Below are 13,665 nucleotides of genomic sequence, written 5' to 3'. Positions count from 1 at the left end.
TCATAGCTGAATGGGGATTTGAACTCGGGTCTTCCCAGTCATAGTCCAGCACTCTAACCACTACACCACACTGGCTCTCAATCATAGCCTCTTTAAATACTGGGTTGAGAAGTATAGCATAAAATATGGGGTTGAATAGCATCTAAATAGGCCCTTAAAAGAGAATTGTTCCACCATAAAATTCAGCTGAGCTAAAATGTTAAATTGCAATCCAGCACACAGTTAAGCACACTTAAGCCTACTGAAAATCAGTGGGCTAAAGTATGCTTACTATGTACTAGAGTATGCGACCTTGATTTTTATAGTCACACATAGTTATAAGAATAACTGTAATGTCTAGAGATGCCTATATCAGGCAGTATAGTAAAATGATAAATAAATAAAATAGAATATCATAAAATTGGGCTCCATAAAGATAATACGATGTTCCAATTCTGATCTCAGAGCTAATTTTAGTTATTGTCTTAAAACATGCATGCACACACACACACACACACACACACACACACACACATACCTCCAAAAGTCTGACATCCAAACGTTTGAGAATCTCAGGATTATCAAACTGTGCATTAGTTGCCCTGACAGCTGTTTCAAGGATTCCTGTCAGGTTATGTTGATACAAAGTGGTTGCTGGTCTGGCAAGCTCTGGCCTAAAATGATAAAATAAGAAAAATAAAAAGGACAGATATACAGGACAGTCCAGTTGTCATCTGGCTGCAGGTGTAATGAATCTAAGCAATATAGTTTTAGCTGACATACAGTTATATAAATTATATTTTTTATATATATTATATTTTTCAATAATGAACTACTAATAGTTTTTCGTGTAATTATAAGTCTTCAAGATGTGGGTTTCTGCACATAAAAATGACCCAGTTCATATCAGAATTCATATTAGAGCTCATAGTTTAGCATGACCTTCAGCCATGTTACTATTCCATAGTATACACCCTCTTCAGGTTCACCAAATGGAAGTTAGTAGGCTCAATCAAGGTCAACACTGAATCCAACTATGGATGACAGTTTCACCATGCTCCCAGATCATGAGTCACCATGTCACCACTCAACCAGCTAGATTTGAAATGCTGAAGTGCATCATAATTTTTCCTTCAATAAAATTGGAGGGAAGGCTAACAAATTGCTGGTTTAATTTATTTTAGTTTCTGTTTCCCTTTTTAAAGGACCAGCAATAAGAAACCTGGCTGATATTTGAGAAAATGTTTCCCCCGTTTGGACTATGAAAAACTGGCTTCAGCCTCAGAACAACAGCATTTCCCTGCATGTTTGACCTATTAAATATTTATTTAATATTTAATATTTAAACCAAACACTGCAGTCACATTTTCAGGATCCTCTCATCAATCCTGGGGTCTAAAAACATCTTTTTAAAAAGTATTAAAGCTGAATCTCTCAAGATACAAACAAGTGCCCTGGTACCTCAGTTATAATCCCATCAAGACCAGACAATTGTACATTCGCATTAGAAAATGGAGATCTCAGCAACATCCTCAATCAATCTGAAATAGTAAATTTAAAATCCTGTATCAAAAAGGTACAGGGGACTCTTGTTATCCACAGTTTCGCGGATAGCAGTTTCATGTATCTGCGTGTGGGTCTTAGAGACCCAGTTTCTTTATCTGTGGCAGGAAATAAGGGCAATTTTCACCTATCCGCGGTTCCTGAGTGGCCAGAAATTACTTCTGATGCCATTTCCACCATTTTGAAGCACAGAGCCAGTTTGTGACTCTTTTTTGTTTAAAAGGTTTGTTTGTTTGTTTGTTAATGAAAAATAAGAGGACATGGGGGGGGGCATTCCTGGAGAACAAGTTACTATGTTTTTCTATCCTTATTTCCCGGATTGTTAAAAATCAATTTTGGGGGGAAAATTAAAAATGGATTTTAAAAATTTAAATCGGATGTTTAAAATGTAAATCTTTTTTAAAAATTCATAATCATGAATATTAATCATAACTTCTAATTATATTCTATGAACATATTAACAGCAGACTATGGGATGAGAGATAACAGATCTGATCAGACCTATTCTGCAGGTGCTGTACATGCAACACACACATAGTCAAGCCAAGCCCTTGTTCCCTCGCCCCCCCAGAAAAGTGCAAAGACAAAGAAGGTCAATGAATGGAGGATTTGGAGTAGATATGAGCAAGGAAGAGGAATCTAGATATAAATGCATGGGATGGGGAAGTAAGGGTTATAGAAAGTGAAAGCAAAAGTGGCAGAAGGCAGTAAGAGACCCCATTTGGGAACATTTTAATGAAATGCCTGTACCTGTGGTTAACATGCATGAGAAAGGCAAACAGAGCAACAATGAAATGCAAGGCCTGGTTGCCTGAATGAAACAGCATTATGAGGTATGTACCTATTATAGTGTGTACCTACCTTCTAAAAGTGAAACCTACATATCTAAATATGAATTAAGGTTATATTAGACAACAAGAATGTACTTTTATAGAAAATGATGATTAAATCTAATATTCCTGAGTAGTAATTTAAATTGTAATTTACATCACTGAAATTAAGTCCTTCTGTAAACGTAAAGCAATTTAAATTAAATCAACCCTGCTTATTTCTGCTCATTTTTTTTAGAGTAAGGAACCTAACCCCTGGAGATTTCTTTATTCCCAGTTTCTATATTTGCGCTAATTGCTAGGAATGGAACCCCAACAAATAAAGAGGTCCTCCTGTATTACTTTCCACTAAAACACAACTCTTCACTGCTTGATGTACCAAATGTTGTACCAATTCCATGTCTCATCATTATTCTGTTGCACTTTAGGGTAGAAATGTTATATCTATTCAGTTCTTGGACAGACATCTCTTTGATGTCTGGCAAGTAAATGGAATCTTTTGTGATGAAAAATCTGCATTATGGAAGGAAAAGAAATGTAACATGTAGGTAGCCTACTATTATACTTCTGAAACTCCATCCAAGTCCAAGATGCTTTTAAAAACTACTGTCGCCTTGGGAGGCAGGTAAGGATGCTAAAATTAAAGTAAAGGATCTATTATTTATTTATTTATTTCATTTAATTTCATTTCATTACTGTACTGCCCTTCCAAAAATGGCTCAGGGCGGTTGACATTAAAACAACACTAAAATCAATTAACTGTTAAAATCGAAAAATAGAAAAACAACATAAAACTATTATTAAAATCATTAAAACAGTTTTTAAAACCCTGGAAAACCAGGCCAAATCTTTATTATTTAAAAACAGTTTAAAGACCCTGGAAGGCCAGGCCAAACAGATAGGTCTTAAGGGCTCCTCTGAAGGCCAATAAGGAACACAGATTGCAGATTTCTGCCGGAAGTGCATTCCACAGCTCAGGAGCAGCCACAAAGAAGGTCCGCCTCTGAGTCATCACCAGACGTGTCGGTGGCAACTGAAGACGGACATCCTCAGATGACCTTAATATGAGGTGGGGATCGTACCGAAGAAAGCACTCTCTAAGATAACTCGGACCTAAGCCATTCAGGGCTTTAAAGGGGTTTAAAAGCCTTTAATCTAGGAGTTTAAAAGCCACCATGCACATTTCAGCAATATATTTTGAGACATTCAGCACAGGGCAATCTTCACTTTTTATTTATCAAAATATTATTCAGTATCTTCTATGTTGGTAATGTTGTAAGCCTAAATGTTGGTAATGTTGTAAGCCTATGTTGGTAATGTTACAGCCTAAATGACAGAAAGAAAACTAGAAGTTTGAAGGCTAGTTTTGTGTTGTAATGCTGTACCAAATCTAAGCCACAACTTATTTTTGTTACAAATTATTTGAATTATATCTCTCCTCAATTGTTTCCCAAAACACTATGGGTATGACCCATAAGCAATGCTGCACATACAGAAAGGAGGTTTCCACTGGAAATCTTGAGCACTTCAGTCAACTGCAGTTTGTGCCAGGCAAATACATACACTTGGTCATTACTGTGAACCCATGGTTCACATAAACTTTGGGAAGACATTCTTTTCTTTCTTTTTATACAAGTGTGGTGGCAATGGAGTCACAATAATGATACCAGGACCCAGCATATCAAGCTCCACACATTAGCTGATTTGAGTCTGTGTGTATATTCATGGAAGACTGGGCACTCAGAGGACATGGAGCCTGGTGCCATGACCACAATCCTCCTCCCACTCTGCAGATCCATGCACAGAGCAGCCCACTCCTAACCAAGGCTCAAGTCAGCATGCTTCTTGGTAACTTGCAGCCTTAATGGCAAGGTGCTGCATAGTTCAAAAAATAGTGGAAACCCCTACCCACGAGATTCACTATTTAGTAAGACAGAATAGAAAGGGGAAAGCAGGAGGAATTTAGCAAAGCAAACCCCAAGAAATAATTAGAGTCTAGTCTCAGAAGCTTCAGCTGATGCTGCTAACAATGTTAGGTGACAAAGAATTGCAGTGATCTACATGTGTGTGCCTCCCCACCCCAAGTCCAGCTATGCTGCTTCATCGTGGTGGTGGTGGTGGTGGGGTGTTCTTGGAAGGCATGGGTGAAGTACACCGGGAGGTATACTCCCAGGAGGGTCAACCAAAGCATGAAGGTCATCCTAGATGCCCAGCTAAAGCAAGCAGGCACCTATTTGGGCAGCAGTGATACAGCAAGGTGCTGGAGATGGATGATCACTTCAGTGACAACAACAAAGTCATCATTTCACACTGCACGGGAGAAGGCAATGGTAAACCAATCCTGTATTTTACTAAGAAAACCACATGGATAGACAAAATGGAATGACTGTCAATGTAGTGCCCGATGATGGGTCTCTCAGGTCAGATGATATTCAACATGCTACTGAGGAAGAGCAGAGGATCTCTCAGAGTACCGATGGTATTTATGATGCGGTTAGACTAAAGCCTTTTAGATGTCTAGCAGCTGATGTTGCCATGTGAGAAAAGAAAATCCAAAGCTGCAAAGAAACAATTACAATGGGAATGTGGAACGTAAGAAGCATGAATATGGGAAAGCTGGACACAGTGAAAGATGAAATTAATCGACTACAGATTGACATCTTGGGCATCAGTGATATAAAATGGACTGGAATGGGACACTTTCAGTCAGGAAATCATACAATTTACTACTCAGGACACGGGAAACAAAGGAGGAACAGTGTTGCTTTCATAGTCAGGAAGGATATAGCAATGACAGTACTTGGGTACAATGTGGTCAGTGACCAACTAAGATCAATTAGATTTCATGGACAACACTTTAACATGACAGTTCTTCAGGTCTATGCCCCAACAACTGATGCAGAAGAAGAAGAAGTTGATGAGTTTTATTCTCAAGTTCAGTCTGAAATTGACAGAACATGCAAGCAAGATGTGATGCTGGTGGTTGGAGACTGGAATGCCAAAATTAGAAAAGGTAAGGAGGAAAACATAGTCGGACTGCATGGCCTAGAAAACAGAAATGAAGCAGGAGAATGACTTATTCGTTTCTGCCAAGCCAATGATCTCTTCATTGCTAACACATTCTTCAAACAACCAAAGCGGTGCCTATACACATGGACATCACCAGATGAAGTACACAAAAATCAAATTAGTTACACTACACAAGGAGATGGAAGAGCTCAGTTATAACAGCAAAGACATGGCCAGGGGCCGACTGTGGAACCGATCACAAACTGCTCATGTGCAAGTTCCAAGTCAAGCTAAAGCAGAAAAACAAAGCTATCCAGCTTCCACAATATGATCTTGAGAATGTTCCCACCACTTTCAAGGGGAACATCAGGAACCACTTTGAAGTTCTGAACCTCATTGAAAGGGAACCAGAGGAACTGTGGAATGAAATCAAAGAAGTTGTTAAGGAAGAATGTGAAAAGAAACTGTCAAAGACCAAGAAACAGAAGAAAGCAAAATGGATGTCAGAACAGATGGTGGAAATTGCCAAGAAGAGGAAAAACGTCAAAATCAAGAAAGATAAAGACCTCAGGAAGGAACTTAATAGGGAATTTCAGAAAGCTGTTAGAAGAGACAAAGAGTAATACTACAATAACATCTGTAAAGACCTTGAGGATGGAAATAGACACGGAAAAACAAGGAAAGTTCTCCAAAGGATCTCTGAACTCAGAGGGAAGTTCCAACCTCTAATTGGTATGTTAAGGGATGCCAAAGGACAGATAGTAAGAGAAGATCAAAAGGAGATGGAAGGAGTATGCTGAAAATCTGTACAGCAGGGAGGTCAACATCCAAGATACTCTAGAAAATATCCCCTACTTGCAAGAACATCTAGTATGGGGAGATGAAGTTAGATCAGCACTCCGGTCATTACCAAGTTGGAAGGCTACATTAATTGATGGAATAGCTACAGAATTATGGCAGGCAACAGAAGAAGAATCAGTCAAGGCTCTAACCAAACTACGCCAGCAAATTTGGAGAATGACACAGCGGCCAACAGATTGGAACAGGTCAGTCTACATATCCATACCAAAGAAAGGAGACTTAACTGATTGTGCAAACCATCACACAATATCCTTAATTTCACAAGCTAGCAAAATAATGCTCAGGATCATCCAACGCAGATTAGAGCCCTACGTGGAAAGGGAAATGCTGGATGTTCCAGCTGGTTTCAGAAATGGCCGAGGAACACAAAACATCATTGCTGATGCATGCTGGATAATTGAGAAAGCCAAAGAATACCAGAAAGAAGTCAATATGTGCTTTATTGACTACAGAAAAGCCTTTGATTGCATCAACCATGTCAAGTTGCGGAATATCCTTAGGAAAATGGGCATCCCAGAACATCTCATTGTTCTCATGAGAAACCTATACACAGGACAGGAATCCACAGTCCAGACAGAACATGGTGAAACAGACTGGTTCGAGATCGGCAAAGCAGTAAGACAAGGCTGTATACTTTCTCTGTATTTATTCAATGTACATACTGAACATATACTAAGAGAAGCTGGACTGGAAGAAGATGAGCATGGTTTTAAAGCTGGAAGTAGAAACATCAATAACCTGTGCTATGCTGATGACACCACTCTGATAGCTGAGAATGCAGATGTTCTGCAAGCTCTAGTAATGGAAGTCAAGGAGCACAGTGAAAAAATGGGACTACGATTAAGTGTAAAGAAGACTAAACTAATGACAATGGGTACAGTAACCAGCCTCAGAACTGACAATGAACAATGTCTTCATTGGTGGATAGCTTCTGCCTTTTAGGATAGACTGTCAACAGTTAAGGATCCAGCAGTCAAGAAATACACCGCAGACTAGCACTTGGTAGGGTTGCAATAAAGACCTTGGAATGGATATTTAGATGCCGTGATGTGTCTACACCTACAAAGATTAGAATCGTTCAGACAATGGTTTTTCCCGTGACACTCTATGGATGCGGAAGCTGGACTTGAAGAAGCAAGACAGAAAAAGCACTGACGCTTTTGAACTTTGGTGCTGGAGAAGACTTTTGAGGATACCATGGACAGCCAGAAAACAAACAAATGGATCACAGAACAGATCAATCCAGAATTTTCATTCAAGGCCCAAATGACCAGGCTCAAACTATCATACTTCAGACACATTATGCGAAGACCCAGCTTCCTTGAGAAGTCTATAATGCTGGGGAAAGCTGAAGGAAAGAGAAGAAGAGGACAACCAGCAGCAAGGTCGATGGACTCAATTATGACAGCAATGAATGCACTACTGAGAGACCTTAAAGGCCAAGCTGAAGACAGATCATCCTGGAGAGAATATATGTGGTCGCTAAGAGTTGACACCGACTCGATGGCACTTAATCAATCAATCATCACTTGTGTGTGCATGCATACATGCATATATGAGATCTACAGCATATCCAAAAGGATCAATACAATTTAGAGGTTACAAAACTTTCCAGTACCTGGCAGTTCTGTTCCTCTTAGAATGTAAAAGTGGTAAATATTATCAAATATAAAAGTCAAGGAAAAATGGGTAATAAGATACTGAATTGAAAATGGGGTAACACAATGCTGAATGTATTAATAGCAACATTAAAGTACATTTGGTATATTGTCTGACCACAGGCATAACAAAACTATATTTGGGATTTCAATCAATCTTCAGCTCCTGTACAAACACAGAAATTCAATAAGAATACAATCCACATTCACTTACTTAAGCAAGTCCATTAGGTGCCTGATAAAATCTCCTTGACCAAGTAGTAAATAACGTCTCATAGCCTGCATGTGCTCCAGTAAATTGTACTTTTTATTGAGAACATCTAGCAAATATTTGCTGGTCTCAAAATATGCAGCATCTATTTTTCCCTGAAATGCATTTTCCAAATCTGTGAACATTTCAGCAGCTGTTACAAGAAAAACCAAAAGTCATCAGCACTGCAAACAGGCATTCTTTAATATTGTTTCTTAAATTAAAACAGCTCATACAAAAAACTTCACTTCTCAACACAAGTAACTGTCTTAAGTTCTGTAAACGTAACACTATCCTCACTTCACAGAGACGTTACCAGGAAGCTTATGTATCTGATGGGATCTAAAATGCAGATTTTCAATGCTAAATGTCTTTATCTTTAAATAAATAAAATGTTCTGACAATACAAAGGCTACAGGAATTATTCCCTAGTCTAAAATTGTCTGAATAAATATTTTTGTAAGACATTTGAAACTTTCACACTGTTGCATATGCCCTCATGAAAAATACAAATAAAAAAATTAATGAATTCTGTGCTAACTGGCTGTAATGCTATACTGAAACATATTCTATGGAACAAAATAGTGCTATTTAGGCACAACAAACCTAGTCAACATGTATTGAGTCAGAATTTCTTTTATTCGATATAGCAATAGCAATAGCACTTACATTTATATACCGCTTTATAGCCGAAGCTCTCTAAGCGGTTTACAATGATTTAGCATATTGCCCCCAACATTCTGGGTACTCATTTTACCGACCTCGGAAGGATGGAAGGCTGAGTCAACCTTGAGCCCCTGGTCAGGATCGAACTTGTAACCTTCTGGTTACAGGGCGGCAGTTTTTACCACTGTGCCACCAGGGTAAATCTCCCAAATATAGATATGTGGGAGAGAAATTACCTATGACTGAGATAAAGCTGTTTTTAAAGTAGTTGTATTTGCAACAGTGTTACAGAGATATGGGCAATATTAAGAATATGACTACAGCAAAGCTTAAGCTATCTTTATCCTTGTGGGGCAAAAAAAAAAAAAATAACCCCTTGGCTAAAGTAATTTTATTGATCTCTCTTTTAAGCTGCTAAATTAACAAAGCTAAGGCTAGAAAATCTAATTTGATATTATGCTCTTTAGCCTTGCTATCTTAATTTGTTATTTAATAATCACTATTTGCTCAAAAATATGGATATATACCCTGACCTATGGAGTTCCGTGTGTGCAGCTGATCACATCCAGATGTGGCTGTACTCGTTGGACCCCACAAGGAACTTAATGTGTGCTTAAGTTAACAAATAGGTATTTAACTATTTGTAGTTAACAAATAGGTAAACATTTTAAGATTAAAAATAATGGCCCACATGCTGTGCAGTCTAACATGGGCAGTGATGATCCACCTGTGCTGCTGCGGCTGGTGCTACATCCACCCCTGCTATTGTGGGTTTTCAGTGGGATGCTGTGGGGTGCATTTGTGCAAGAGGGCAAAACCATGTGTTTCCAATCTAACTAGTGCATATGAAACAAAGCCAGGAGTATTTTCCCTCTCACACAAATGCCCAACACTGCCAGCACCTCTAATAGCAAAAACCTCTAACAGCATGGGTGGATCAACTGCTAGCCCATAGCAGCACAGGTGGATCGCCACCAACCATGTTAGAAATACTGGCTCACATGTTACACAATCTAAAACCTACAAAAACTTGAGAGGACAAAGGGAGAAGGAGATATTGCAGAAGCAGCTTTGACTTTAAAAAAAAAAGGCTTAAAAATCATTTTACAGCAAATGACTATATTTTTTCCATTGACTACTCCAGGGGTTAATCAGAGAGGGAGGGAAATTATGTGCTTCATAACCTAAAGTGAGTGTAAACACCTAGTGTAAACACCCTGAGCCTTTTGGAAGGGCGGTATAAAAGTTTTAATTTAATAATAATAATAATAATAATAATAATAATAATAATAATAATAATAATAATAATATAATTCACTGGCTTCTGGTTTGCTTCTGAGCCAAATGCAGAGCACTGGTTTTAACTTTCAAAGTCCTACATTACCTCACGGCGGGCTAGCTAAAAGACCATCTGCACCTAGATGAACTTGTCTGGTGCTTAAAATAGTCTTTGCAAGCCTTGCCTCTGGCCCACCAGCATCTCGTATCGTGGTAACCAGAGACAGACTTTCTCAGTGGTAATGCCACCTCTTTGGAACTCCTCTCCTATGAGATCTGCCAGACTGTATCCCTAGCAGTGTAACTTTGAAACCCCTCCTCTTTCAAGAAGCTTTTGGTATTTAGGTGGTCTGTTTTAAAACTTTACAGTTTATATTTAGTATGAATGTTTCAGCCAGTAACTCTTGGCTTCTATGCTTTTTTAAAACCGATATTTTGTTTTTTTAATTATTCTAGCTCTTTTGTAAGCTGCCTTGCAATGTATTATACTTCAACTGTGGGATATAAATGTATTAAATAAAATAAATGTAAATGTAAAACCATCACATGTAAATAAGGAGTCAGATATGAGAAGAAAAACTGAAAAACTATAAAGAAGTACAAACACAATATTATAACTGGAATGCTGGTCTTGTGGTAGCAAGCATGACTTGTTCCCTTAGCTAAGCAGGGTCCACCCTGATTGCATATGAATGGGAGACTACAAGTGTGAGCACTGTACGATATTCTCCTCAGTATATGGCAGCTTCCTATGTTCCTTTGTACTGCATAGTAAGTTTTGAAACTGCCATTTGGTAGGATCTGCACTGAATTGAGCTCAGGATTTATCACATGATCCCTTGTGGTGGCAAAAGTCACAACACAATACAAAAATGGCCATCAACATAATGCTCCATTTTGGCCATATCCACCTGGCGCATCCTACACTTCTGGTTGAACACAAAGCCAGAAGTGTAGGAAGTACCCCCCCTCCGCTATCACCAAATAGATGGTACAATGTAGCTGTACTATCACCAAACAGATGGTACATACACCCATATGAACGATATTGCATATATACATACATACATACATATGATTTCCCAAAACTAGGGAGCAAGCTGATACTATATACTCTGCAAAGATTTTCTGAATGCATGTACATGAAACCTGCACACCCCACACTTGGAATTTTGGCATCACTGTACAGGTTCAAATAACTATAATTCAAAAAAATAAACAAGGTCAGAAACAAAACTACTGAGGAACTTCTACATAACCTTGATGCTCAGTTTTGTACTAGAAAAGCAGGTTTTCTAGTACAATGAGCCTTTTTCTAGTACATGAGCCTTTTTGTGCAACAGTAATCTTATTCTGATTTCATACCATCCTTTGGAGATTCTGCAGATTTGGCCACAGCTATCATCTTTGATGATGGAGATTGGTCATGACAAACCTGATGCAAGAAGTTTATGGATTTTCCAATTAGGAGAACCTAAACATAAATAGAATTTATTTTCAACAAATATTTTTGAGACAATGTTATAAGCATCAGCAATATGTTTTCAACCAGTACATTTTACTTCTAAGATTAAGTCTTCAAGCCAATGTACATAATAAGAACATTTTACTTATTCTCAGTACTTTGACCCATTTTCTGAACTAGAGTAGAAGTTAGAACTAATACTTATCCAGAAGTCTTATCCCAAATAATTGCCATGTACTTCAACTATATTTTGCAGACTTAATCACTTCCTTGAAATATTCTTCCACATCACACAGATGGGTTCCTACCATGTATTCAGACTGACAATGTTCCATGCAGCATGATGGGTGTCCACAGCTCACAGGTACATTTAATTCATCTTAGTGGTGAATTCCCCCCAACCCCAGTATACATGTTGAAATCATCAATAAATTTAAAAGCCTTAGGACGTATGTAGCAAATGCCATGGTATGTGGAACATCTTACAGGAGTTGAGAGAGAGTGAGTTGTCCAGAGGACAGAAAAGCCATGGAGCAGGGCTGAGCGGTGGTAGGAGAGGCAGCTGCTGCCAAGGAGGAAAGATTGAGGAGGCGGCAGTGGCAAAGAGAGATAAGTTGTTCTAGTAAGAACTAATCAGCCTACTTTCCTTTCACTGTCTCTACATCTGGACTAAATTTGGTGCAAATCGAGGTCCACAAGTTAGATCTCTTGCGCCTCAAATATTCATGTGTCCGCCATCTTGGATCAGGGTGGATGTCATCATTACAAAGTACACCATTGAGGTGTCCCTGTGTGTCATTCACTACAGCTGTTCCAAATTTGATTCAAATCGGTTAGACAGTGCTCAAGTTAGTGCACTTGTGCCTCAAAGGTTTATGCATCCACCATCTAGGATCGGGGTGGGTGACATCATCACAAACTACACCATTGAGGCATCCCTATGTGTCCATTCAGCTGTTGCAAATTTGGTTCAAATTGGTTAGACTGTCCACAAGTTAGTGCACATGCACCTCCAAAGTTTATGCGTCCACCATCTTGAATTGAGGTGGATGACATCATCACAAACTTTGCCATTGAGGTGTCCCTATGTGTCCCTACAGCTGCAGCAAATTTGGTTCAAACTGGTTAAGGTGTTCACAAGTTAGCCCACTTGCGCCTCAAAGGTTTACGCATCCACCATCTTGGATTGGGGTGGATGACATCATCACAAACTACGCCATTGAGGTGTCGCTATGTACCTGATTTGGTACCTATGTACCTACAACTATACCTGATTTGGTTCATATTGGTCCAGGCATTGTGAAGTTGATAGGTGGGGGACACATGGACACACACACACACACACAGAATGCTGGGTGATCTCATAAGCCTACTGGAAAGTAGGCTAAAAAAGAAACACTGAGCAGGCATTTGTCACCATGCTGAGTCTCCTCATGAGGTCGACAACCGAGCTGGGGCAGAAGAGTGCACCAATGGCCAACCATGCAGGCCGGAAGGGAAGGCCCGGCTCAGCCGTTCTCCTTGTGAAGAGACTCAGCGGGATGACGGAGGCCAGCCCGAGGTGCGCTCTCCTTCCCCAATCAACTGCCCTCCTCCAGAAGGGACTCAGCAGGATGATGCAACGGAGGCCAGTGGTAGGAGCTGATCTGGCTGTGGGGCTGAAGGGGAGGCCAGCTGAGGAGGAGGCCAGCTGAGGGGGTGAGTGAGCAATAAAGTCCTAGAGCACAGATAATCTGCGCAGGATAAGCTAGTTAAAATGATCTGACTATCTGTCATAAGGAAAGTCCTATTTGTCTGCACACTCTTTTGCTAGGCTTCTTCTCTTAGCCTTTCTGGCAGCATCATTACAGGAGCTGAGCTGTATCAGACAATGGTCTAAGGACAAGGAGTTTCTCCCTTCTGTGCTTATATGTTAGTCATAAATAGTTCTAAAAGTCAACTTTAAAAAAAAAATACTGGTTTCATTCATACCTTTTTTGAATGATCCATAGTAATAAAAGAAGGAATCATGGATTTTCTCAATGTGTATTTGTCATGCCACAACCGATCTGTTTTCACCGTGGGATCTGAAGCTACAAAGAACTGCAGACAAAGAAAAATACCTAT

At 39.3% G+C, this 13,665-nt stretch overlaps 1 protein-coding gene across 2 annotated transcripts in view; it reads right to left on the bottom strand.

The window, feature by feature from the left end:
• TUBGCP3 (tubulin gamma complex associated protein 3) overlaps window positions 1–13,665 on the bottom strand; it is a 108,261-nt gene that overhangs the window by 26,635 nt on the left and 67,961 nt on the right. For both annotated transcript variants that reach the window (XM_053309636.1, XM_053309635.1), the window contains exons 12-15: window positions 13,531–13,641; window positions 11,460–11,568; window positions 8,115–8,304; window positions 518–653 (exon numbers count right to left, since the gene is read on the bottom strand). In XM_053309636.1, the coding sequence (XP_053165611.1) occupies window positions 518–653; window positions 8,115–8,304; window positions 11,460–11,568; window positions 13,531–13,641 (546 nt within the window). The remainder of the gene's footprint in view (window positions 1–517; window positions 654–8,114; window positions 8,305–11,459; window positions 11,569–13,530; window positions 13,642–13,665) is intronic.

This window comes from Hemicordylus capensis, chromosome 3 (genome assembly GCF_027244095.1).
Source record: "Hemicordylus capensis ecotype Gifberg chromosome 3, rHemCap1.1.pri, whole genome shotgun sequence".
In the NCBI taxonomy this organism is placed as follows: Eukaryota; Metazoa; Chordata; class Lepidosauria; order Squamata; family Cordylidae; genus Hemicordylus; species Hemicordylus capensis.
The sequence above is the reverse complement of the archived record's forward strand: the minus strand, read 5'-3'. Positions and strand labels throughout refer to the sequence as shown.